This window comes from Ursus americanus, chromosome 24 (assembly GCF_024610735.1).
Source record: "Ursus americanus isolate L20-20 chromosome 24, mUrsAme1.1.p, whole genome shotgun sequence".
Lineage (NCBI taxonomy): Eukaryota > Metazoa > Chordata > Mammalia > Carnivora > Ursidae > Ursus > Ursus americanus.
The window spans coordinates 38,472,318-38,496,950 of record NC_142150.1 but is presented as its reverse complement, the minus strand read 5'-3'; the positions used below and the strand labels follow the sequence as shown (position 1 = coordinate 38,496,950).

Here is a 24,633-nt window from a genome sequence, read left to right as displayed (position 1 = left end):
GAGAGAGAGAGAAAGAGTGCACACAGGAGTCGGGGGCGGGACGGAGGCAGAGGGAGAGGAGTAGGGAGCCCAATGTCGGCTCCATCCCAGGACGATGGGATCAGGACCTTAGCCGAATGCAGACGCTTCACCGACTGTGCCCCCCAGGTACCCCCTCTTTGCAGTTTTGAATTGACAAGATAGCTTCGTACTTCTCTGGCTGCTTCTGGCCTCAGTTACGGTGTCCCTGCTCTCTCAGCCTCACAGATGGAGTGGACATACTGTCTCGCTCTTTCTCTGCCCTCCAAGCAGCCCTCTGCCTAGACGGTCCTCACTCCAGTCCCTCCCAGCATGAAGGATACTGTGAACCAGTGTCAGGTGGACTTTGGGCTGGGGAGCCGGCAGACCAGGGTTCTGGGGCTCCGACACTCTCCTGTCCTCACCTGTCTGGACCTCGCTGTCCCCATCTGTAAATCCCAGATAGTGCTGTCCCGCAGGGCTTTCTGCAGTGGTGGGAACGTCCCACATCTGCGCTGTCTAATATGGTAGCCCTTAGGTAGTGGCCGAGCTCTTGCAATGCGGCTAGTGCAGGCAATAAACTAACAATTCAATTTAACTTAATTTAACTTAATTTAAATTTAAATAGGCACATGTGGCTACCATGTTGACAGCGTGGCTCTAAGGTGTCTTCTATCTCCAAACACTTATGACACTTGGCCGAGTGTGCAGAATTCCCCAGAGTTCCAAAGATCCTCCTTTGGGTAGCTACAGGGCGGGACTCTCAGCCCCCCGGGGAAGCCTGGCGTCACCTGACTTACGTAGGAGAAGAACGGCCCATCAGGGCTTGGTATGGGCTCCAAAGATGTGGGAGAGACTGAGCGCTGGGACTCAGATGCAGAAAACAGACCCTTCCCACCATGGTTCTTGAATCCCCCATTAGCACCCCCATGTGCAGCCACCCGAATGGCCCAGAGCAGATGAGAGGGGAGGGGAGTTGCTCCTGGCTGTGCTGGAAGGAGAGCCCTGAGCCAGGGCAGGCGGGGCGCTTGGCAGCCCCTCCTGGCCAGCAAGCCCGCGGGTGCCCTGTCAGGGCCAACCTGCAGCCCCCGGTCCAACGGCTCCTGTTCTCACGGGCTGTGGACCCTTCACCACTCATGATGTCTTTCTCCCCTCCTTCTGGACTGCTTGGCTTGAGGTGCATAGCAAGTCCCTCCTGAGCTGGGCTTCAGGGGACTTCTGGCCTGGGGCTCCATCCTGAGGAGCTGGCAGGGGAGCCGCCTGCCTGTCTCCCCCGGAGCCCCAGCACCCCTGGCACCGGGGGCTCTGGCCAACGAAGCACTTTGTTGATGGGGTTTTAGGCGTGACCCTTTGCATGTCTGGAGCTGTTGCAGCCTCGGTGACTCACTGGGGAAGGAGGGAGGGTGGGGCCGAGCTGTGGGCGAGGGTGAGCTGGCTCGCTGCCTCCGCCCCTCTCTGGCTCCTGGCTCAGGACCAGGATGCTGGGCAGAGCAAAGGGGCCCCGCTCAAGGAGGGAGAGCGGGGTGCTAGGCTGGTCGGTGGCTTCAGAGCGCTGAGAAACCCTGAGGCTGGAAGCCTTTTCCTTCCCTGCCCTGCCTGGCTCCCTGTCTGCAGGGCTGGCTTCTCGGTGCTGGATGGACACTGGCAGAAGGCACCTTAAAGTGGCAGCTTTGCTGTTTGTTGGGGTCGGTGGGACTTCCCACAGCGGCTGCTTGTCCGGAGGGCAAGAGGTGAGTCCCTAGCTCACACCCGTGCCAGTAGGCCGCTCACCTATTGCTTGTCTCCTAGACAGCACCCACGGCATAAATACCGCATGTGTGAGTTCAGGGGGTGGAGGACCGGGGGTCTAAGTGCTGTCTTCACCCATGCTGTGCTCTTCCTGACACCAGATCTGCTAAGTGCCCATGAATTTCCGAGAGACACAATCCTGTCCTCAGAGGCAAACTCTGACGCCTTCAAGAAAACTGGCAAATAACAGGTTCTCTTTGCCCCGTTCTTTCCTTCTGTATTTCATTCCCCCCCTCCCCCTAGGAGGCTCCCAAACCTTCTAGAACATTCTGAGGCTACATGAGTCACGCCAGAGCACCTTGCTCATAATTTATATCCGGGACAGGAGCTAAGTCTTTTAAATCTCCCCATCTGGCCCATGGAGCACATTTAGTAGATGCGGGGAGGACGTGCCAGTGAAGTTAGGTGACGAGCTAATGCAGCTCGGGGATGGGCTGAGCCGTGTCTGTCCCTTGCTGGTTTTCTTGGCTGTGTCTGCTACAGTGTCCGACATGCAGGCGGCCGTCAGTATGCAGGTGTTTATTGATCGGTTGACCAATTTCTGCATGTAAACAGCTTCAGGGTGGGGCTTTGGGTGAGGCTCTGCCTGATTTTTAGCATCCCCCACGCGGTTTCACAGACGTGCTTCTGGATGACTCTGCCCCTGCCGTTCTGCGTGGGCGGCTGTAGGCCAGGGCTGTACCCAGAGTCCTGCCTCGTGCCTTCCCAGGGCACCTCTGTAGCTGACAGTCATCCTGTGGCCACAGGGCATCTTTGCTCTGAGTGCCTGCACCTATGGGGGCCTGGCTCAGGGCCCTGTGTGGGCGGCCGCATGGGCCCTGACTCACTGTGTCCCCAAGGCAGCTCAGCCGCATTCAAGCCTCTGGGGCGTGGGCTGGCCCTGGGGGGCTCGGGGCTTCTTTTGTTCAGCCCACTGCACCTGGAGCTCCCAGCTGCTGAGGGTCCCCCTGGTCCTAAGGACCGGGTTCGATCGGCTGACTCAGAGTCACACTGTTTGTCAGCAGGGGAGGGAGGGCACCACCATTCCTGCTTTGTGGCCTGCCAGTTGCCTCCGGTGCTGGAGACCTTGGGAAGAGGAGGCTCAGGCGGGTTAAAGCTGCAGGCCTGATGTGGTGTTGGGGAGACAGTTAGAGACTCAGAGCCCAAGGGTAGCGGCTCGCTCGCGGTGGACCTCACATCTCAGTCTCTCCATCTGGAAAATGGGGACAGCAACGTCTCCTTCCTGCAGCTGTTATAAAGAAGCTGGTGAGAGTGGGTGTTTTGTGAGACTCGGGTGAGCCTGAGCGCTCACACAGGCCACTCTCTCTCCTTCTGGCCTCAGGGAGGTCCTGTCTTGTCTCCGTTTTCAGGGATGAGGAGACGGTTGTTCAGAGAAGTTGAGGGACTTGGCCAGGGACGCACATACAGCTGGGAGGATACAGAGCCAAGGTTTTTTTATTTTATTTTATTTTATTTTTAAAAGATTTTATTTATTTATTTGAGAGAGAGAGAGAGCACAAGCAGAGGGAGAGGGAGAAGCAGGCTCCCTGCTGAGCAGGGGGCCTGAAGTGGGGCTCGATCCCAGGACCCCGGCATCATGACCTGAGCCGAAGGCAGACGCTTCACTGAGACACCCAGGTGCCCCAGAGCCGGGGTTGATCCAGGGTTTATATCTGAGTGTGGCCTCCCCTAAGCCCTCTTTCCGCGATGCCAGGTTGCAGAGTCCTGGATGAATGGAGTTGGAGTAGGGGAAGGGTGGGGTTGCGGTGTGGCCGGAGAACAGAACAGGAGCGCCGCCGCCGTCTTTGCAGTCGGGGTTTTGAGCAAACCATCTGTGAAGCATGAGCGTCTTTGTCCACTTTTCCGTAGGCCGTGTGACTGAGATTCCTGACGAGAGAGACTGAGAAGAGAGGAAGGAGGGGCGGGCTCCTGGCAAGGCATCCGCTCCTGAACCCGAGTCCTGTAAAAGGTCCGTGGGAGGGGAGGGTGTGAGGGAGGTGAGGGGCCGGGGAGGGTGGGGACCCAGTGTGGGTGGCATCGGGAGGCAGGGCCCTGGGTGGGAGGGATGAGGGGCTGGTTGCCTCCGAGGTCGGTCGCAGCCAGTGTCCACTTTCCACGGGGACCATTTCCACAGCAGAAGTGGGCTGTGACACGGCTTCACTCCCTGGGGGTTCACAGCACCAGGGATCCTCGGCTTTCTCGTCTCCTCTGGCCTTGAGCCCCCACCCTCCTGAACCCCCATTTCCTTACCTCATCCCAGATGGAGAAGGAAGAGGACACCACCCGGGAGCTGCTGCTGCCCAACTGGCAGGGCAGCGGCTCCCACGGGCTGACCATCGCCCAGAGGGACGACGGTGTCTTTGTGCAGGAGGTGATGCAGAATTCCCCTGCGGCCCGCACCGGGGTGGTCAAGGAGGGTGAGTCACCGCAGGGGGCGTGCTGGGTGCCGGGGTGGGCTGGCGGGGGGTGGTGGAGGGAAGGCCCTAGGGGCTGCCGAGGGGCCAGTGCCAGTGCCATCAGGACGGTCGGTACCCAAGCCCTGCCCTCCCCTGCCCGCTCTGTGGCCCTCGAGCCACACTCCTCGGGGAAGGCGCTTCCGTAGGGTGGCGGAGACGTCGTCCTTAGTGCCCACGCCACTATTCACGAGCTCTGCCACTTTGGGCGAATCAGTAGGCCTCCCTAACCCTTACTGTCCTCATCTGTACGACGGGTGGTCATGACATGCATCAAACGCAAGTCATTTCGAGGGCCCAGCCTGTGGTGGTGGCGTGCTGTTTCCCCGAGACCCCGCGGGTCTCACGTGCTTCTTGCTCTGCCCTGCTCAGGAGACCAGATCGTGGGTGCCACCATCTACTTTGACAACCTGCAGTCAGGTGAGGTGACCCAGCTGCTGAACACCATGGGGCACCACACCGTGGGCCTGAAGCTGCATCGCAAGGGGGACCGCTCCCCTGAGCCTGGCCAGACCTGGACCCACGAAGTCTTCAGCTCCCGCAGCTCCGAGGTGGTTCTGGTGAGTGCCTGGCCAGCCTGTCTGTGCTCTGAGCTCCCTCTGGCCACACTGACCTGCTCACCACTTTCTGAGCCTTGTGTCTGCCTCTACTGGACCTCTCTTGTGGTTCCTTCTCCTACTTTTGCCCCTGTACACTCTCGTGTTGAGCCAGACCGCGTCTTCCTATGCATGTGCGGCATGTGGCTGACGTTGCCCCTGAAAGTCTCCCATCGGTCTCTCCAGAGTGCCGCAGTGTGGGAACCCACTCATGCGGTCTGGCCCGACATGCCAGGAGGAAGGTCAGCTACTTTGCAAGAATCTTCAAAATAGTCTTCCGGGTGCCCTGCTCTGTCTCCCAGACACCATTTTTCTCCTTCCAGAGGCTTGGACTCATCTGTGAGTCAGAGGCTGGGCAGCCAAGTGCCTGGGGGACGTTTCTTTGCTCCTTCTGATGGCTTGTTTGTTTAACAAATAGTGGGTCCTCAAAGTGAAAGTGTTAACCCAAGCTCAGCGAGTCTCAACAAACGCTTTCTGAGGACAGGTCCCTGAGAGGATTCCCCGTCCCCATAAACAAGCCAGTGAGTTGAGAATTGAGAGCCCAAGGGCCAAATCCATGCAGAGCTGGGAGGCATCGCTGGGAGGCATCGCTGGGACGTGTCCGGCGGATTGGAATCTAGAACTGATTGTAAATCCTTCTTCCAGACCACACAAGGCTGGAGTCCACCCCACTTCTCTCCCCCATGGCTTTTGCTTTCCCCGAGTTTCCCCAGATCGTTTGTTTTCCTCCTGTGATGTGGCTGTCAGTCCCTTCCTTTACCCCTCTGTGCTGTGCCCCAGGAGGCTCCGTGGGCCTCCGTTCTGGTCCCAGCTTCTTGGGGAAGCAGGCAACCACGTGGTCGGCTGGGCTGCGGCCGGGCGTCTGTGGCTCAGGCAGAGCCCGCTGCAACCTCCGTCGGCCTGTCTTTCCGCAGAGCGGGGATGATGAGGCCTACCAGCGCATCTACACCACGAAGATCAAGCCGCGGCTGAGGTCGGAGGATGGACTAGAAGGGGATCCTGGGGAGACCCAGAGCCGCACCATCACAGTGACTAGAAGGGTCACGGCCTACACTGTTGATGTGACGGGCCGCGAAGGAGCCAGGGAGATCGATATCAGCAGCCCAGAGTTCAAGATCAAGATTCCACGGCATGAACTGACTGAAATCTCCACTTTGGATGTGGACGCCCAGCCTGGCAAGACCGTGATCAGACTGCCCTCGGGCTCGGGGGCAGCGTCTCCTACCACAGGCTCTCTGGTGGACATCCGAGCGGGGTCCGTTTCCGCTTCGGGACCAGAGCTCCAAGGTGCTGGCCACTCGAAGCTCCAGGTCACCGTGCCTGGGATAAAGGTGGGGAGCCCAGGCGTCAATGTCAGTGCAAAGGGCTTGGACTTGGGTGGCAAAGGAGGGGTCCACGTGCCAGGAGTGGACATTTCGTCTTCTCTTGGGGGAGGGGCAGTGGAGGTGCAGGACCCATCTCTGGAGAGTGGCAATTATGGGAAAATTAAATTTCCCACTATGAAGGTGCCAAAATTCGGTGTCTCGACAGCACCCGAGGGCCAGGCACCAGTGGCAGGGTTGAGCGTTTCTGCACCTGAATTCTCTGTGGGGCACAAGGGTGGCAAGCCAGGCCTGACCATTGGCGGGAACATCCAGACCCCTCAGCTAGAAGTCAGTGCTCCTTCTGCCAATATTGAGGGGCTTGAGGGGAAGCTGAAGGGCCCCCAAATCACTGGGCCATCCCTTGAGAGTGAATTAGGCCTGAAAGGTGCCAAGCCACAGGGCAGCATAGGGGCGGACATCTCTGGGCCCAAAATCGAGGGCACTATCGCTGGCTCCGATGTGGAGGTTCAAGCCCCTGACATTGATATTCATGGGCCTGGGGGCAAACTGAATATGCCCAAGATGAAAGTTCCCAAATTCTCCGTATCAGGTTCTAAGGGAGAGGGCGCTGGCATTGATGTGACACTGCCCACAGGTGAAATGACTCTTCCTGGGATCTCTGGGGACGTCAGCCTACCTGAAGTTGCTGCTGGGGGGCTGGAAGGGAAGGTGAAGGGTACGAAAGTCAAGACTCCTGAAATGATGATACAGAAACCGAAAATCTCCATGCAGGATGTGGATCTGAGCCTTGGATCCCCTAAACTGAAGGGAGATATTAAGGTGTCAGTGCCTGGGGTGCAAGGTGATGTTAAAGGCCCTCAAGTGGCGGTTAAAGGCTCCAAAGTGGACATAGAGACACCTTGCCTTGAGGGGACCTTGACGGGACCCACCCTTAGTAGTTCTTCCGGGAAAACAGGAACGTGCAGGATCGCTATGGCAGACGTAGATCTAAATGTGGCTGCACCTAAAGTGAAAGGGGGTGTAGATGTCACACTCCCCAAAGTAGAAGGGAAAGTCAGCGTCCCTGAAGTGGATGTCAAGGGCCCCAAGGTGGATGTCAGTGCCCCAGGTGTGGAAGTTCATGGCCCAGGATGGAACCTGAAAACGCCCAAGTTCAGCACTCCAAGAGTTGAGGGGGAAGGCCCAGATGTAGACGTGAAACTACCCAAAGGAGACGTCAGTATTTCGGGGCCCAAGGTCAATGTGGAGTCCCCAAATGTCAACATAGGGGGCCTGGGAGGCAAACTTAAAGGCCCTGATATCAAGCTGCCTGAAGTGAGTGCCAAGACACCAAAGATCTCCATACCTGATGTTGATTTGCATGTTAAAGGCACAAAGGTTAAAGGAGAGTATGATGTAACAGCCCCCAAACTTGAAGGGGAACTGAAAGGCCCCAAAGTGGACATTGATGCCCCAGATGTGGATGTTCAGGGCCCAGACTGGCATCTGAAGATGCCCAAGATGAAAATGCCCAAGTTCAGTGTGCCTGGCTTCAAAGCAGAGGGCCCAGAAGTGGATGTGAACCTGCCCAAGGCTGATGTGGACATTTCTGGGCACAAGGTAGAAGTTAGTGCTCCAGATGTGAGCATGGAGGGACCAGAAGGGAAATTGAAAGGACCTAAGTTTAAGATGCCTGAGATGAATATCAAAGCCCCCAAGATCTCCATGCCAGATGTGGACTTACATTTGAAAGGCCCTAAAGTAAAAGGAGAATATGATGTCACAGTGCCGAAAGTGGAAGGTGAGATTAAAGTTCCTGATGTTGAACTTAAAAGTGCCAGAGTGGATATTGATGCTCCAGATGTGGATGTTCACGGCCCAGACTGGCACCTGAAGATGCCCAAGATGAAAATGCCCAAGTTCAGTGTGCCTGGCTTCAAAGCAGAGGGCCCAGAGGTGGATGTGAACCTGCCCAAGACTGACATTGACATCTCCGGACCCACAGTGGATGTTGAAGTTCCAGATGTGAACATTGAAGGACCTGAAGGAAAGCTGAAGGGTCCCAAGTTTAAGATGCCTGAGATGAATATCAAGGCCCCTAAGATCTCTATGCCTGATGTGGATTTGCATATGAAAGGTCCCAAGGTAAAGGGAGAATATGATGTTACAGTGCCAAAGATGGAAGGGGAACTCAAAGGGCCAAAAGTAGACATCAGTGCCCCAGATGTTGAGGTTCATGGTCCTGAATGGAACCTAAAGATGCCCAAGATGAAAATGCCCAAATTTACCATGCCCAGCCTCAAAGGGGAGGGCCCAGAAGTGGATGTGAACCTGCCAAAGGCTGATGTGGACATTTCTGCACCCAAGGTAGATATTAGTGCTCCAGATTTGAGCCTTGAAGGACCAGAAGGAAAGTTGAAAGGCCCCAAGTTTAAGATGCCTGAGATGCACTTCAAAGCTCCTAAGATGACTCTGCCAGATGTTGACTTAGATCTTAAAGGACCCAAAATGAAAGGCAGTCTAGATGTGTCAGCACCAAAAGTAGAAGGTGAGATGAAAGTTCCAGAAGTGGACATCAAAGGACCCAAGGTAGACATTAAAGCACCAGATGTGGAAGTCCAAGGTGCAGACTGGAGCCTGAAAATGCCCAAGATGAAAATGCCCAAGTTCAGTGTGCCCAGCTTGAAAGGCGAGGGCCCAGATGTGGATGTGAACCTGCCCAAGGCTGACATTGACATCTCTGGACCCAAAGTTGACATTGAAGCCCCAGATGTGAGCCTTGAAGGTCCAGAAGGGAAGCTGAAGGGCCCCAAGTTTAAGATGCCTGAGATGCACTTCAAGACCCCCAAGATCTCCATGCCAGACGTGGACCTACACTTGAAAGGTCCGAAGGTGAAGGGGGATGTGGACGTGTCTGTGCCCAAGATAGAAGGTGAAATGAAAGTGCCAGATGTGGACATCAAAGGACCCAAAGTGGACGTTGATGTCCCAGATGTGGATGTTCACGGCCCAGACTGGAACTTGAAAATGCCCAAGATGAAAATGCCCAAGTTCAGCATGCCTGGCTTCAAAGGTGAGGGCCCAGAAGTGGATGTGAACCTGCCCAAGGCTGACATTGACATCTCTGGACCCAAAGTGGACATTGAAGCTCCAGATGTTAACATTGAAGGACCGGAAGGAAAGCTGAAAGGCCCCAAGTTTAGGATGCCTGAGATGCACTTCAAGGCTCCCAAGATCTCCATGCCTGATGTGAACTTGAATCTTAAGGGGCCAAAACTAAAGGGAGATGTGGATATGTCTGTGCCTGATGTAGAAGGTGAAATAAAAGTTCCAGATGTGGACATTAAAGAGCCCAAAGTTGACATCAGTGCTCCAGATGTTCAAGGACCAGACTGGCACCTGAAGATGCCCAAGGTGAAAATGCCCAAGTTCAGCATGCCTGGCTTCAAAGGAGAAGGTCCAGAAGTGGATGTGAACCTGCCCAAGGCCAACATTGATGTCTCAGGGCCCAAGGTGGATGTGGAAGTTCCAGATGTGAATATTGATGGTCCAGATGCAAAAGTAAAAGGTCCTAAATTTAAGATGCCAGAAATGAATATAAAGCCTCAGAAGATATCCATGCCAGATGTTGGTTTGCATTTGAAAGGACCTAAAATGAAAGGTGATTATGATGTTACAATTCCAAAAATAGAAGGAGAGATAAAAGCTCCTGATGTTGACATCAAAGGTCCCAAAGCAGATATTAATGCACCAGATGTGGGAGTTCATGGCCCAGACTGGCATCTAAAGATGCCCAAAGTGAAAATGCCCAAGTTCAGCATGCCAGGCTTCAAAGGAGAAGGCCCAGAAGTGGATGTGAACCTGCCCAAGGCCAACATTGATGTCTCAGGTCCCAAGGTGGATGTTGAAGTTCCAGATGTGAATATTGAAGGTCCAGAGGGGAAACTAAAGGGTCCCAAGTTCAAGATGCCAAGCATGAATATACAGACACACAAAATCTCTATGCCTGATGTTGGACTTAATCTAAAAGCCCCTAAACTGAAAACTGATGTAGATGTTTCCCTTCCCAAAGTGGAAGGAGACTTGAAAGCTCCTGAAATTGACATGAAGGCCCCGAAGATGGATGTGGATGTTGGTGATATTGATATTGAAGGTCCAGAAGGGAAGCTGAAAGGTCCTAAGTTTAAGATGCCAGACATGCACTTCAAGACTCCCAAGATCTCCATGCCTGATGTGGACTTACACTTGAAAGGCCCCAAAGTCAAAGGGGATGCAGATGTGTCTATGCCAAGGATAGAAGGTGAAATGAAAGTGCCAGATGTGGACATCAAAGGGCCCAAAGTGGACGTTGATGTCCCAGATGTGGATGTTCATGGCCCAGACTGGCACCTGAAGATGCCCAAGGTGAAAATGCCCAAGTTCAGTATGCCTGGCTTCAAAGGTGAGGGTCCAGAAGTTGATGTGAACCTGCCCAAGGCTGACATTAATGTGTCTGGCCCCAAAGTGGACATTGACGCTCCTGATTTGGATATAGAGGGACCAGAAGGAAAATTAAAGGGCTCTAAATTTAAGATGCCTAAATTGAATATCAAAGCTCCTAAGATATCCATGCCAGATGTAGACTTGAATTTGAAGGGACCCAAAGTGAAAGGAGAAATTGATGCTTCTGTGCCTGAGCTAGAAGGTGATCTCAGAGGTCCACAAGTTGATATCAAAGGTCCTAGTGTGGATGTGGAGATGCCTGACGTTGATCTGGAATGTCCTGATGCAAAGTTGAAAGGCCCTAAGTTTAAGATGCCTGAGATGCACTTCAAGACCCCCAAGATCTCCATGCCGGACGTAGACTTACACTTGAAAGGTCCAAAGGTGAAGGGGGATGTGGATGTGTCTGTGCCCAAGATAGAAGGTGAAATGAAAGTGCCAGATGTGGACATCAAAGGACCCAAAGTGGACGTTGATGTCCCAGATGTGGATGTTCACGGCCCAGACTGGAACTTGAAAATGCCCAAGATGAAAATGCCCAAGTTCAGCATGCCTGGCTTCAAAGGTGAGGGCCCAGAAGTGGATGTGAACCTGCCCAAGGCTGACATTGACATCTCTGGACCCAAAGTGGACATTGAAGCTCCAGATGTTAACATTGAAGGACCGGAAGGAAAGCTGAAAGGCCCCAAGTTTAGGATGCCTGAGATGCACTTCAAGGCTCCCAAGATCTCCATGCCTGATGTGAACTTGAATCTTAAGGGGCCAAAACTAAAGGGAGATGTGGATGTATCTGTGCCAAAATTGGAAGGAGATTTGAAAGGCCCCAGCATGGATGTGGAGATGCCTGATGTTGATCTGGAATGTCCTGATGCAAAGTTGAAAGGCCCTAAGTTTAAGATGCCAGACATGCACTTCAAGACCCCCAAGATCTCCATGCCTGATGTGGACTTACACTTGAAAGGCCCCAAAGTGAAAGGGGATGTGGACGTGTCTGTGCCCAAGATAGAAGGTGAAATGAATGTGCCAGAGGTGGACATTAAAGGCCCCAAAGTAGACATTGATGCCCCAGATGTGGATGTTCATGGGCCAGACTGGCACCTGAAGATGCCCAAGATGAAAATGCCCAAGTTCAGCATGCCTGGCTTCAAAGGTGAGGGCCCAGATGTGGATGTGAACCTGCCCAAAGCTGACATTGACATCTCTGGACCCAAGGTGGACATTGAAGCGCCGGATATGAACATTGAGGGTCCAGAAGGAAAACTGAAAGGCCCTAAGTTCAAGATGCCTGAAATGCACTTTCATGCCCCTAAGATCTCCATGCCTGATGTTGACTTCAACTTAAAAGGGCCTAAAGTCAAAGGAGACTTTGATGTTTCTGCCCCAAAGCTGGAGGGAGAGTTAAAGGGTCCAGAAGTGGATGTCAAAGGTCCCAAATTGGATGTTGACATACCAGACGTAGCTGTGGAAGGTCCAGATGGCAAATGGAAAAGTCCTAAATTTAAGATGCCAGACATGCACTTTAAAGCTCCCAAAATCTCCATGCCAGACATTGATGTACACTTAAAAAGTCCCAAGATAAAGGGAGAGATGGATGTTGATGTTCCCAAATTGGAAGGTGACCTCAAAGGGCCAGACCTCAAAGGTGATATCAGTGGGCCAAAAATTGACATTGAAGGACCAGAGGGCAAATTGAAAGGTCCCAAATTCAAGATGCCTGACATGCATTTTAAAGCCCCAAATATTTCTATGCCTGATGTGGACCTAAATTTGAAAGGACCAAAAATCAAGGGGGATGTTGATGTGTCTGTGCCTGAGGTAGAAGGTAAAATTAAAGTACCAGATGTGAACATCAAGGGCCCCAAAGTAGACATAAATGCTCCTGATGTCCATGGCCCAGACTGGCACCTAAAAATGCCCAAGATGAAAATGCCCAAGTTCAGCATGCCTGGCTTCAAAGGAGAAGGCCCAGAAGTGGATGTGAACCTACCCAAGGCTGACATTGATGTCTCAGGCCCCAAGGTGGACATTGAAGGCCCCGATGTTAACATTGAGGGTCCAGAGGGAAAGTTGAAAGGTCCTAAGTTCAAGATGCCTGAGATGAACATCAAAGCCCCCAAGATCTCCATGCCTGACTTTGATTTGCACCTGAAAGGTCCCAAGGTAAAGGGTGATGTGGATGTGTCTGTGCCCAAAGTGGAAGGTGACCTCAGGGGCCCTGAAGTTGACATCAAGGGCCCCAAAGTAGACATTGATGTCCCAGATGTGGATGTCCATGGCCCAGACTGGCACCTGAAAATGCCCAAGATGAAAATGCCCAAGTTCAGCATGCCTGGCTTCAAAGGAGAAGGCCCAGAAGTGGATGTGAACCTGCCCAAGGCTGACATTGATGTCTCAGGCCCCAAGGTGGACATTGAAGGCCCTGATGTTAACATTGAGGGTCCAGAGGGAAAGTTGAAAGGTCCTAAGTTCAAGATGCCTGAGATGAACATCAAAGCCCCCAAGATCTCCATGCCTGACTTTGATTTGCACCTGAAAGGTCCCAAGGTAAAGGGTGATGTGGATGTGTCTGTGCCCAAAGTGGAAGGTGACCTCAAGGGCCCTGAAGTTGACATCAAGGGCCCCAAAGTGGATGTTGATGTCCCAGATGTGGATGTCCATGGCCCAGATTGGCACCTGAAGATGCCCAAGGTGAAAATGCCCAAGTTCAGCATGCCTGGCTTCAAAGGAGAAGGCCCAGAAGTTGATGTGAACCTCCCCAAGGCTGACATAGATGTGTCAGTACCCAAGGTGGATGTTGAATGTCCTGATGTGAATATTGAAGGACCTGAAGGAAAGTGGAAAAGTCCAAAGTTTAAGATGCCTGAAATGCATTTGAAGACTCCAAAGATATCCATGCCAGATATTGATCTTAATTTAACAGGTCCAAAAATAAAAGGAGATGTGGATGTCATAGGTCCCAAGTTAGAGGGAGACCTGAAAGGCCCTGAAGTCGACCTCAAAGGCCCCAAAGTGGACATTGATGTCCCAGATGTTGATGTTCATGGCCCAGACTGGCACCTGAAAATGCCCAAGATGAAAATGCCCAAGTTCAGCATGCCTGGCTTCAAAGGAGAAGGCCCAGATGTGGATGTGAACCTACCCAAGGCTGACATTGATGTCTCAGGCCCCAAGGTGGACATTGAAGGCCCTGATGTTAACATTGAGGGTCCTGAGGGAAAGTTGAAAGGTCCTAAGTTCAAGATGCCTGAGATGAACATCAAAGCCCCCAAGATCTCCATGCCTGACTTTGATTTGCACCTGAAAGGTCCCAAGGTAAAGGGTGATGTGGATGTGTCTGTGCCCAAAGTGGAAGGTGACCTCAAGGGCCCTGAAGTTGACATCAAGGGCCCCAAAGTGGACGTTGATGTCCCAGATGTGGATGTCCATGGCCCAGACTGGCACCTGAAGATGCCCAAGGTGAAAATGCCCAAGTTCAGCATGCCTGGCTTCAAAGGAGAAGGCCCAGAAGTAGATGTGAACCTGCCCAAGGCTGACATTGATGTCTCAGGCCCCAAGGTGGACATTGAAGGCCCTGATATTAACATTGAGGGTCCTGAGGGAAAGTTGAAAGGTCCTAAGTTCAAGATGCCTGAGATGAACATCAAAGCCCCCAAGATCTCCATGCCTGACTTTGATTTGCACCTGAAAGGTCCCAAGGTAAAGGGTGATGTGGATGTGTCTGTACCCAAAGTGGAAGGTGACCTCAAGGGCCCTGAAGTTGATATCAAGGGCCCCAAAGTGGATGTTGATGTCCCAGATGTGGATGTCCATGGCCCAGACTGGCACCTGAAGATGCCCAAGGTGAAAATGCCCAAGTTCAGTATGCCTGGCTTCAAAGGAGAAGGCCCAGAAGTGGATGTGAACCTGCCCAAGGCTGACATTGATGTCTCAGGCCCCAAGGTGGACATTGATGTTCCAGATGTCAATATCGAAGGTCCAGATGCAAAACTGAAGGGCCCCAAGTTCAAGATGCCTGAGATGAACATCAAAGCCCCCAAGATCTCCATGCCAGACATTGATCTTAACCTGAAGGGCCCTAAAGTGAAGGGTGATATGGATGTGTCTTTACCCAAGGTGGAAGGTGAGATTAAAGTTCCTGAAGTTGACCTCAAGGGCCCCAAGGTGGATGTTGATGTTCCAGATGTGGATGTCCATGGCCCAGATTGGCACCTGAAGATGCCCAAGATAAAAATGCCCAAGATCAGCATGCCAGGCTTCAAAGGAGAAGGCCCAGAAGTTGATGTGAACCTCCCCAAGGCTGACATTGATGTCTCAGGACCCAAGGTGGATATTGATGTTCCAGATGTGAATATTGAAGGTCCAGATGCAAAACTGAAGGGCCCCAAGTTCAAGATGCCAGAGATGAACATCAAAGCTCCTAAGATATCCATGCCAGATTTGGACCTTAATCTTAAAGGCCCTAAAATGAAAGGAGAGGTGGATGTTTCCCTTCCAAATGTAGAAGGTGATATGAAAGGGCCTACTATTGACATCAAAGGCCCAAAGATAGATGTAGATGCTCCAGATATTGACATTCATGGTCCTGAAGGCAAATTGAAAGGTCCCAAACTAAAGATGCCAGACATGCATGTAAACATGCCCAAGATCTCCATGCCAGAAATTGACCTGAATTTGAAAGGTGCAAAGCTTAAGGGAGATGTTGATGTTTCTGGGCCCAAATTGGAAGGTGACGTTAAAGCTCCCAAGTTGGATGTAAAGGGCCCAGAAGTGGACATTTCTGGTCCTAAGGTCAATCTTGAAGGCAAGTCAAAGAAATCACGCTTTAAGCTTCCCAAATTTAATTTTTCAGGCTCCAAAGTTCAGACATCTGAGGTGGATGTCAAAGTTAAAAAGCCAGATATTGATGTGACAGGTCCAAAAGTTGATATTAATGCTCCTGATGTTGAGGTCCAAGGAAAAGTGAAGGGATCCAAGTTCAAAATGCCTTTCCTGAGTATTTCATCTCCTAAAGTTTCTATGCCTGATGTGGAGTTAAATCTGAAAGGTCCTAAAGTCAAAGGAGACTTAGATGTCACAGCTCCTAATTTAGAAGGTGACCTTAAAGGACCCAAAGTAGATATTAAAGCACCAGAAGTTCATCTTGATGCACCTGATATGGATGTTCATGGTCCAGATTGGAATTTGAAAATGCCCAAAATGAAAATGCCCAAGTTTGGTGTGCCTGGCTTAAAAGCAGAAGGGCCAGAAATGGCTGTAGATCTGCCAAAAGGAGATATCAACATAGAGGGTCCCAGAATGGACATTGAGGGTCCAGAAATCAATGTGGAAGGTGTAGAAGGAGGCCTAAAAGGTCCCAAACTCAAGATGCCTGACATCAATATCAAAACTCCTAAGATCTCCATGCCTGACATTGATTTAAACCTGAAGGGTCCCAAGGTGAAAGGTGATATGGATGTTTCTTTGCCCAAAGTCGAAGGGGATCTGAAAGGGCCAGAGATTGATATCAAAGGGCCCAAAGTGGACATTGATGCCCCTGGTGTGGATGTTCATGGCCCAGACTGGCACCTGAAAATGCCCAAGGTGAAAATGCCCAAGTTCAGTATGCCTGGCTTCAAAGGCGATGGCCCAGATGTGGATGTTACTCTCCCTAAAGCTGACATTGGTATTTCTGGCCCCAAAGTGGACATTGATGCCCCAGATGTGAATATTGAAGGCCCAGATGCAAAACTGAAGGGCCCCAAGTTCAAGATGCCTGAGATGAACATCAAAGCCCCCAAAATCTCCATGCCTGACCTTGATCTGAGCTTGAAGGGCCCCAAAATGAAAGGAGATGTGGATATGTCTTTGCCAAAAGTAGAAGGTGACCTAAAGGGCCCTGAGGTGGACATCAAGGGCCCCAAAGTGGACATCGACACTCCTGATATTAACATTGAAGGCCCAGAGGGGAAACTGAAGGGGCCCAAATTCAAGATGCCAGAAATGCACCTAAAGACTCCTAAGATTTCCATGCCTGATATTGATTTAAACCTGAAGGGCCCCAAGGTGAAGGGTGATGTGGATGTTTCCCTTCCCAAGTTTGAAGGGGATCTGAAAGGCCCTGAAGTGGACCTCAAAGGTCCCAAAGTGGACATTGATGCCCCTGATGTGGATGTTCATGGACCTGACTGGCACCTGAAAATGCCCAAGATAAAAATGCCCAAAATCAGCATGCCTGGCTTCAAAGGAGAAGGCCCAGAAGTGGATGTGAACCTGCCCAAGGCCAACATTGATGTCTCAGGCCCCAAAGTGGACATTGAAGGCACTGATGTTAACATTGAGGGTCCAGAGGGAAAGTTGAAAGGTCCTAAGTTCAAGATGCCTGAGATGAACATCAAAGCCCCCAAGATCTCCATGCCTGACTTTGATTTGCACCTGAAAGGTCCCAAGGTAAAGGGTGATGTGGATGTGTCTGTGCCCAAAGTGGAAGGTGACCTCAAGGGCCCTGAAGTTGACATCAAGGGCCCCAAAGTGGATGTTGATGTCCCAGATGTGGATGTCCATGGCCCAGACTGGCACCTGAAGATGCCCAAGGTGAAAATGCCCAAGTTCAGCATGCCTGGCTTCAAAGGAGAAGGCCCAGAAGTGGATGTGAACCTGCCCAAGGCTGACATTGATGTCTCAGGCCCCAAGGTGGACATTGATGTTCCAGATGTCAATATCGAAGGTCCAGATGCAAAACTGAAGGGCCCCAAGTTCAAGATGCCTGAGATGAACATCAAAGCCCCCAAGATCTCCATGCCTGACTTTGATTTGCACCTGAAAGGCCCCAAGGTCAAAGGAGATGTGGATGTTTCTCTGCCTAAGGTGGAAGGTGAACTAAAGGCCCCTGAAGTTGACATCAAAGGGCCCAAAGTGGACATCGATGTCCCTGATGTGGACGTTCATGGTCCAGACTGGCACCTGAAGATGCCCAAGGTGAAAATGCCGAAGTTCAGCATGCCTGGCTTCAAAGGTGAGGGCCCAGATGTGGATGTGAACCTGCCCAAAGCTGACATTGACATCTCAGGACCCAAGGTGGACATTGACACTCCTGATGTTGACATTCATGGCCCAGAAGGGAAACTGAAGGGTCCCAAGTTTAAAATGCCTGACCTGCACCTCAAGACACCCAAGATCTCCATGCCTGAAGTGGACCTGAATCTGAAGGGTCCCAAGGTAAAGGGCGATGTGGATGTGTCTCTGCCCAAAGTTGAAGGTGACCTCAAGGGCCCTGAAGTTGACATCAAGGGCCCCAAGGTGGACGTTGATGTCCCAGATGTGGATGTCCATGGCCCAGACTGGCACCTGAAGATGCCCAAGGTGAAAATGCCCAAGTTCAGCATGCCTGGATTCAAAGGAGAAGGCCCAGAAGTGGATGTGAACCTGCCCAAGGCCGACATTGACGTCTCAGGACCCAAGGTGGACATTGATGTTCCAGATGTCAATATCGAAGGTCCAGATGCAAAACTGAAGGGCCCCAAGTTCAAGATGCCAGAGATGAACATCAAAGCTCCTAAGATCACCATGCCTGATATTGACTTAAACCTGAAAGGTCCCAAGGTAAAGGGTGATGTGGACGTGTCTCTGCCCAAAGTGGAAGGTGACCTCAAGGGCCCCGAAATTGACATCAAAGGGCCCAAATTGGGCATCGATGCCCCTGATGTGGACGTTCACGGCCCAGACTGGCACCTGAAGATGCCCAAGGTGAAAATGCCCAAGTTCAGCATGCCTGGCTTCAAAGGCGAGGGCCCAGATGTGGATGTTACTCTCCCTAAAGCTGACATTGATATTTCTGGCCCCAAGGTGGACCTTGATGCCCCGGATGTGAACATTGAAGGTCCAGATGCAAAACTGAAGGGCCCCAAGTTCAAGATGCCAGAGATGAACATCAAAGCTCCCAAAATCTCCATGCCTGACCTTGACTTTAACCTGAAGGGCCCCAAAATGAAGGGTGATGTGGATGTTTCTTTGCCCAAGGTGGAAGGTGACCTCCAGGGCCCTGAAATTGACATCAAGGGCCCCAAATTGGACATTGACACTCCTGATGTCAATATTGAAGGCCCAGAAGGAAAACTGAAGGGGCCCAAATTTAAGATGCCAGAGATGCATATTAAAGCCCCCAAGATCTCCATGCCTGACTTTGACTTAAATTTGAAAGGGCCCAAAGTAAAGGGGGATGTGGATCTTTCATTACCTAAGGTGGAAGGTGATCTAAAAGGGCCAGAGGTGGACATTGAAGGTCCTGAAGGGAAGCTCAAAGGTCCCAAATTTAAGATGCCTGATGTCCATTTCAAAACCCCACAAATCTCCATGAGCGACATTGATTTGAACTTGAAAGGACCTAAGATAAAGGGAGATTTGGATATTTCCATTCCTAAACTGGAAGGAAATCTGAAAGGCCCCAAAGTGGATGTTAAAGGCCCTGATCTGGACATAGACACTCCTGATGTTGACATTCATGGCCCAGAAGGGAAACTGAAGGGTCCCAAGTTTAAAATGCCTGACCTGCACCTCAAGGCACCCAAGATCTCCATGCCTGAAGTGGACCTGAATCTGAAGGGTCCCAAGGTAAAGGGTGATGTGGATGTGTCTCTGCCCAAAGTTGAAGGTGACCTCAAGGGCCCTGAAGTTGACATCAAGGGCCCCAAGGTGGACGTTGACGTCCCAGATGTGGATGTCCATGGCCCAGACTGGCACCTGAAGATGCCCAAGGTGAAAATGCCCAAGTTCAGCATGCCTGGATTCAAAGGAGAAGGCCCAGAAGTGGATGTGAACCTGCCCAAGGCCAACATCGACGTCTCAGGACCCAAGGTGGACATTGATGTTCCAGATGTCAATATCGAAGGTCCAGATGCAAAACTGAAGGGCCCCAAGTTCAAGATGCCAGAGATGAACATCAAAGCTCCTAAGATCACCATGCCTGATATTGACTTAAACCTGAAAGGTCCCAAGGTAAAGGGTGATGTGGACGTGTCTCTGCCCAAAGTGGAAGGTGACCTCAAGGGCCCCGAAATTGACATCAAAGGGCCCAAATTGGACATCGATGCCCCTGATGTGGACGTTCACGGCCCAGACTGGCACCTGAAGATGCCCAAGGTGAAAATGCCCAAGTTCAGCATGCCTGGCTTCAAAGGCGAGGGCCCAGATGTGGATGTTACTCTCCCTAAAGCTGACATTGATATTTCTGGCCCCAAGGTGGACCTTGATGCCCCGGATGTGAACATTGAAGGTCCAGATGCAAAACTGAAGGGCCCCAAGTTCAAGATGCCAGAGATAAATATCAAGGCTCCCAAAATCTCCATGCCTGATGTTGACCTGGATTTGAAAGGACCCAGAGTCAAAGGAGATTTTGATGTGTCTGTCCCTAAGATTGAAGGTACTTTCAAAGGCCCAGAAGTAGACCTTAAGGGTTCAGGTCTGGATTTTGAAGGCCCGGATGCCAAGCTCAGTGGCCCAAATTTGAAGATGCCATCACTGGATATATCTGCACCTAAAGTAACTGTTCCTGATGTTGATTTGCATTTCAAGGCACCCAAAATTGGGGTGTCTGGTCCCAAGTTGGAAGGTGCTGAACTGGACCTCAAAGGGCCCAAGGTTGATTTAGAAGCTCCAAGCTTAGATGTACACGCGGAGAGCCCAGATATTAATATTGAGGGGCCAGACGTTAAAATTCCCAAATTCAAGAAACCCAAGTTTGGTTTTGGGGCAAAAAGCCCGAAAGCTGACTTCAAGTCTCCTGCCCTGGATGTGACCGTTCCTGAGGCAGAGCTGAATGTGGAGACTCCTGAAATTAGTGTTGGCGGCAAGGGCAAGAAGAGTAAGTTTAAAATGCCCAAAATTCACATGAGTGGCCCAAAAATGAAGGCCAAAAAACAGGGATTTGATTTGAATGTTCCTGGGGGCGAAATTGATGCCAGTGTCAAGCCTCCTGATGTAGATGTCAGCGTTGCTGGGCCAGACGCCACACTTAAAGCTGATGTGAAATCCCCCAAAACCAAGAAACCAATGTTTGGGAAAATGTACTTTCCAGATGTAGAATTTGACATTAAATCACCTAAATTTAAAGCTGAGGCCCCCCTCCCTAGCCCCAAACTGGAGGGTGAAATCCAGGCTCCTGACGTGGATATTTCTTCACCGGGGATTCATGTGGAAGGTCCCGACGTCAAGCTGAAGGCTCCCAAGTTCAAGCTGCCAGGTATGGATGTCTCAGGAGGAAAAATAGAGGGTAACTTGAAAGCCCCCAGGGTGCAGGCAAACTTGGACGCTCCTGACATCAACATTGAAGGCCCTGATGCTGAAGTCAAAGCACCGTCGTTCGGCATTTCTGGCCCCCAGGTCTCCATCCCCGACGTGAACGTTAGCTTGAAAGGACCAAAGATAAAGGGTGATGTCTCCAGTGTGGGACTGGAAGGACCAGACCTAGATCTGCAAGGTCCAGAATCAAAGATCAAGTTCCCCAAGTTTTCAATGCCCAAGATCGGTGTCCCTGGTGTGAAGATGGAAGGGGGAGGAGCTGAGGTCCATGCCCAGCTGCCCTCTCTCGAAGGAGGCTTGAGTGCACCTGATGTTAAGCTTGAAGGGCCGGATGTGTCTCTGAAAGGGCCAAAAGTAGACTTGCCTTCAGTGAACCTCTCTATGCCAAAAGTCTCTGGACCTGACCTTGACCTGAACTTGAAAGGACCAAGTTTGAAGGGAGACCTGGATGCCTCTGTTCCCGGTGTGAAGGTGCACGCCCCAGGGCTTGACCTCAGAGGTCAAGGTGGAAAGGTGAGGCTGGAAGGAGACAGTGTGAAAGTGCCTGGGATCGACGCCTCACTAAACCTTGGCGCCCCAGACGTGACCCTGAAGGGACCAAGTCTACAGGGAGACCTGGCTGTCTCTGGTGACATCAAATGCCCCAAAGTATCAGTAGGTGCTCCTGATCTAAGCTTGGAGGCCCCCGAAGGTGGCATTAAACTTCCCAAAATGAAGCTGCCCCAGTTTGGCATCTCGACTCCGGCGTCTGACTTGGACATGAACATCAAAGGGCCACAAGTGACTGGAGAACTACAGGCACCAGGCGTGGATGTGAACCTCGGGGGCCTGAGCCTGAAAGGGCCTCAGATCTCTGGCCCTCAAATCTCAGCCCCAGACATGGACTTGAACTTGGAAGGACCAAAAATAAAAGGGAGCCTCGGGGCCACTGGCGAGATGAAAGGCCCCACGGTTGGAGGAGGTCTTCCAGGCATCAGTGTTCAAGGCCTCGAAGGAAACCTCCAGATGCCTGGAATTAAGTCCTCTGGATGTGATGTGGAGCTGCCAGGTGTGAATGTGAAACTCCCCACGGGGCAGATTTCTGGTCCTGAAATCAAAGGCGATCTGAAAGGTTCAGGGATAGGTTTCCACGGGGCTGCTCCCGACATTAGCGTCAAGGGGCCTTCACTTAATGTGGCCTCTCCTGAGTCAGATTTCGGTGTCAGCTTGAAGGGCCCGAAAATCAAAGGAGGTGTGGATGTTTCAGGGGGTGTCGGCGCCCCAGCTGTCAGCTTGGGCGAAGGGCACGTGAGTGTCAAAGGACCCCAGGCCTCCTCCGCTCTCAACCTGGATGCACCGAAGTTCGCTGGGGGACTTCACTTCTCAGGACCAAAGGGAGAAGGAGGTGTGAAAGGAGGCCAGGTTGGACTCCACGGTCCTGGGCTGAGTGTGTCTGGGTCTCCAGGTCACTTGGAAAGCAGATCTGGAAAAGTAACATTCCCCAAGATGAAGATCCCCAAATTCACCTTCTCTGGCCGTGAGCTGGTTGGCAGAGAAGTGGGGGTAGATATTAACTTCCCCAAAGCGGAGGCCACTGTCCAGGCCGGGGCTGGAGAGGGCGAGTGGGAAGAGTCTGATGTAAAACTTAAAAAGTCCAAAATCAAAATGCCCAAGTTCAATTTTTCCAAACCTAAAGGGAAAGGTGGTGTCACGGGCTCCCCGGAAGCATCCATTTCAGGGTCCAAAGGCGACCTGAAGAGCTCGAAGGCCAGCCTAGGTTCTCTGGAAGGAGACGCTGAGGCTGAGATGTCATCACCCAAAGGCAAATTCTCCTTATTTAAAAGTAAGAAGCCCCGGCACCGCTCAAATTCCTTCAGTGACGAAAGGGAGCTCTCGGCGCCTTCCACCCCGACCGGGACTTTGGAGTTTGAAGGTGGGGAAGTGTCCCTGGAAGGTGGGAAAGTCAAAGGGAAACACGGAAAGCTGAAATTTGGTACCTTTGGGGGATTGGGGTCAAAGAGCAAAGGTCACTATGAGGTGACTGGGAGCGATGACGAGACAGGCAAGTTACAGGGGAGCGGAGTGTCCTTGGCCTCGAAGAAGTCCCGACTGTCCTCTTCTTCCAGCAATGACAGCGGGACTAAGGTTGGCGTCCAGCTTCCCGAGGTGGAGCTGGTGGTCTCCAAGAAAGAGTAGCAGGCCTGTGTGTGTGTGTACATATATGTATAAAAATACATCAGCCCTGGGTGTGTTTGTATATAAACTCCGAGCGGAAACACGCCGACAGCCTCAGCGTAGTGCAAAGATCTGGTCTCTGCCCTCGGCGAGTGCTGAAAAAGCCAACCAGCCGCCTTCCTGCTCCTGGCCCGCCCGGAGCTTTCCAGATAGGAGTAAAGGGCTCCAAGTTCGTCCAGCCCGTGGGCAGAGCCAACAGTATTTGCCTTGAGATTTCAGTTTCTTTCTTTTTTTTTTTTTTTTCTTTTGCATTGAACGCTGAGAGCTCCTGTTTACTAAGCAAGCTTTTGTGTTTATTATCCTCATTTTTACGGAACATTGTTAGTGTCGGGGTAATGGAAACCCACTTTTTCATTGTAATGACTTTGGGGGCTTTTTTTAGTGAGGGTGGGGTGGGGTAGAAGGCAGTAGAGGGGGCCAGACCTCCATTTCTCCTAAGATTGGATCTATCTAAACAGCGAACACCCAAAGGGGGCCGAGGGGAGCCGCGAGGCAGGGCATGTGGGGGTTTTTAGATCTCTTTAGCGTCGCTTTTTTCCCCCAGGGGTGGCAGTCCCAGCCAGTTTGGTGCTCGCGGTGAGAGAGAATTAGCATCTGTTTGCCAACTGGCCCACCCACCGGCCCAACACCAGGGGCTTCCGTTCTGTGCAGGTGGGAGAACTGTTTCCTTCGTGGCCGCCACACTCCTGCTACTAGTTCTGGTATCTTTTAATAAATGTTATCATGATTAAGACAATTTCCCGCACTTTAATGGCAAGTTAATTGAGAATGTAAGAAAATCGATGCTGTCAAAGGCCAATAAAGCTGTTTATTAACCCTGATGCTTTGAGCTTCTGCATTCTGTGTTGGGAGCACGAGCCCAGCCCTGACCATCGAGACTCGGTCCCTGCAGTGGATTTGCTGGTTTCATTACTGGGTAATTGGGGGTGGGGGTTGGGGGAATCTCTGCTGCCTGGTTCTCACCGGGTGTGGCTGACTGCACCATTGCCGAGACATCAAGAGAGGCTTGGCACCCTGGCAGCCCGCGCCCCAGGACCCACCCCCCAACTTCGCACCCTCAGATGGGAATACCCAGTTCAGCAATGGTTCTGAATGGGTAAGAGGATACAGATATGAATGGAAAACAAGACCTACTGGAGTGGTAAAAAGGGCTTGGTCTGGCTCTGGGTTACAGGCATGTCATCTATTTCTGACTTGGCTGCAGGTTTGCTGGGTGGCCTCAAGTCACCTGCCCAGTGTGCGCCTCGGATTCCTCTTTTTGGAAATCAGGCTGCTGATCTCGTAGTAGGCGTCTTTATGGTTCCTGCTAGTCCCACTAAACTTTATGAAAAAGCTTTTCTTTTTCCTTCAAAGATTTTATTTATTTATTTGACAGAGAGAGACAGCCAGAGAGAGAGGGAACACAAGCAGGGGGAGTGGGAGAGAGAGAAGCAGGGTCCCAGCGGAGGACCCTGATGTGGGGCTCGATCCCAGAACGCTGGGATCACACCCTGAGCTGAAGGCAGACGCTTAACGACTGCACCACCCAGGCAACCCTATGAAAAAGCT

At 51.8% G+C, this 24,633-nt stretch overlaps 1 protein-coding gene across 6 annotated transcripts in view; it reads left to right on the top strand.

Moving 5' to 3' along the window:
* AHNAK (AHNAK nucleoprotein) overlaps positions 1–23,906 on the top strand; it is a 30,524-nt gene extending 6,618 nt beyond the window's left edge. For 5 of the 6 annotated variants that reach the window (XM_045793778.2, XM_045793782.2, XM_045793780.2 and 2 more), the window contains exons 2-5: positions 3,634–3,733; positions 4,025–4,181; positions 4,590–4,777; positions 5,728–23,906. In XM_045793778.2, coding sequence (XP_045649734.2) covers positions 4,025–4,181; positions 4,590–4,777; positions 5,728–23,046 — 17,664 coding nt within the window. In that variant the 5' untranslated portion in view covers positions 3,634–3,733 and the 3' untranslated portion in view covers positions 23,047–23,906. Of the gene's footprint in view, positions 1–1,708; positions 1,728–3,633; positions 3,734–4,024; positions 4,182–4,589; positions 4,778–5,727 lie in introns of those variants that run through there. The other variant, XM_045793783.2, reaches the window with a different exon arrangement.
* Positions 23,907–24,633: the final 727 nt, after the last annotated feature.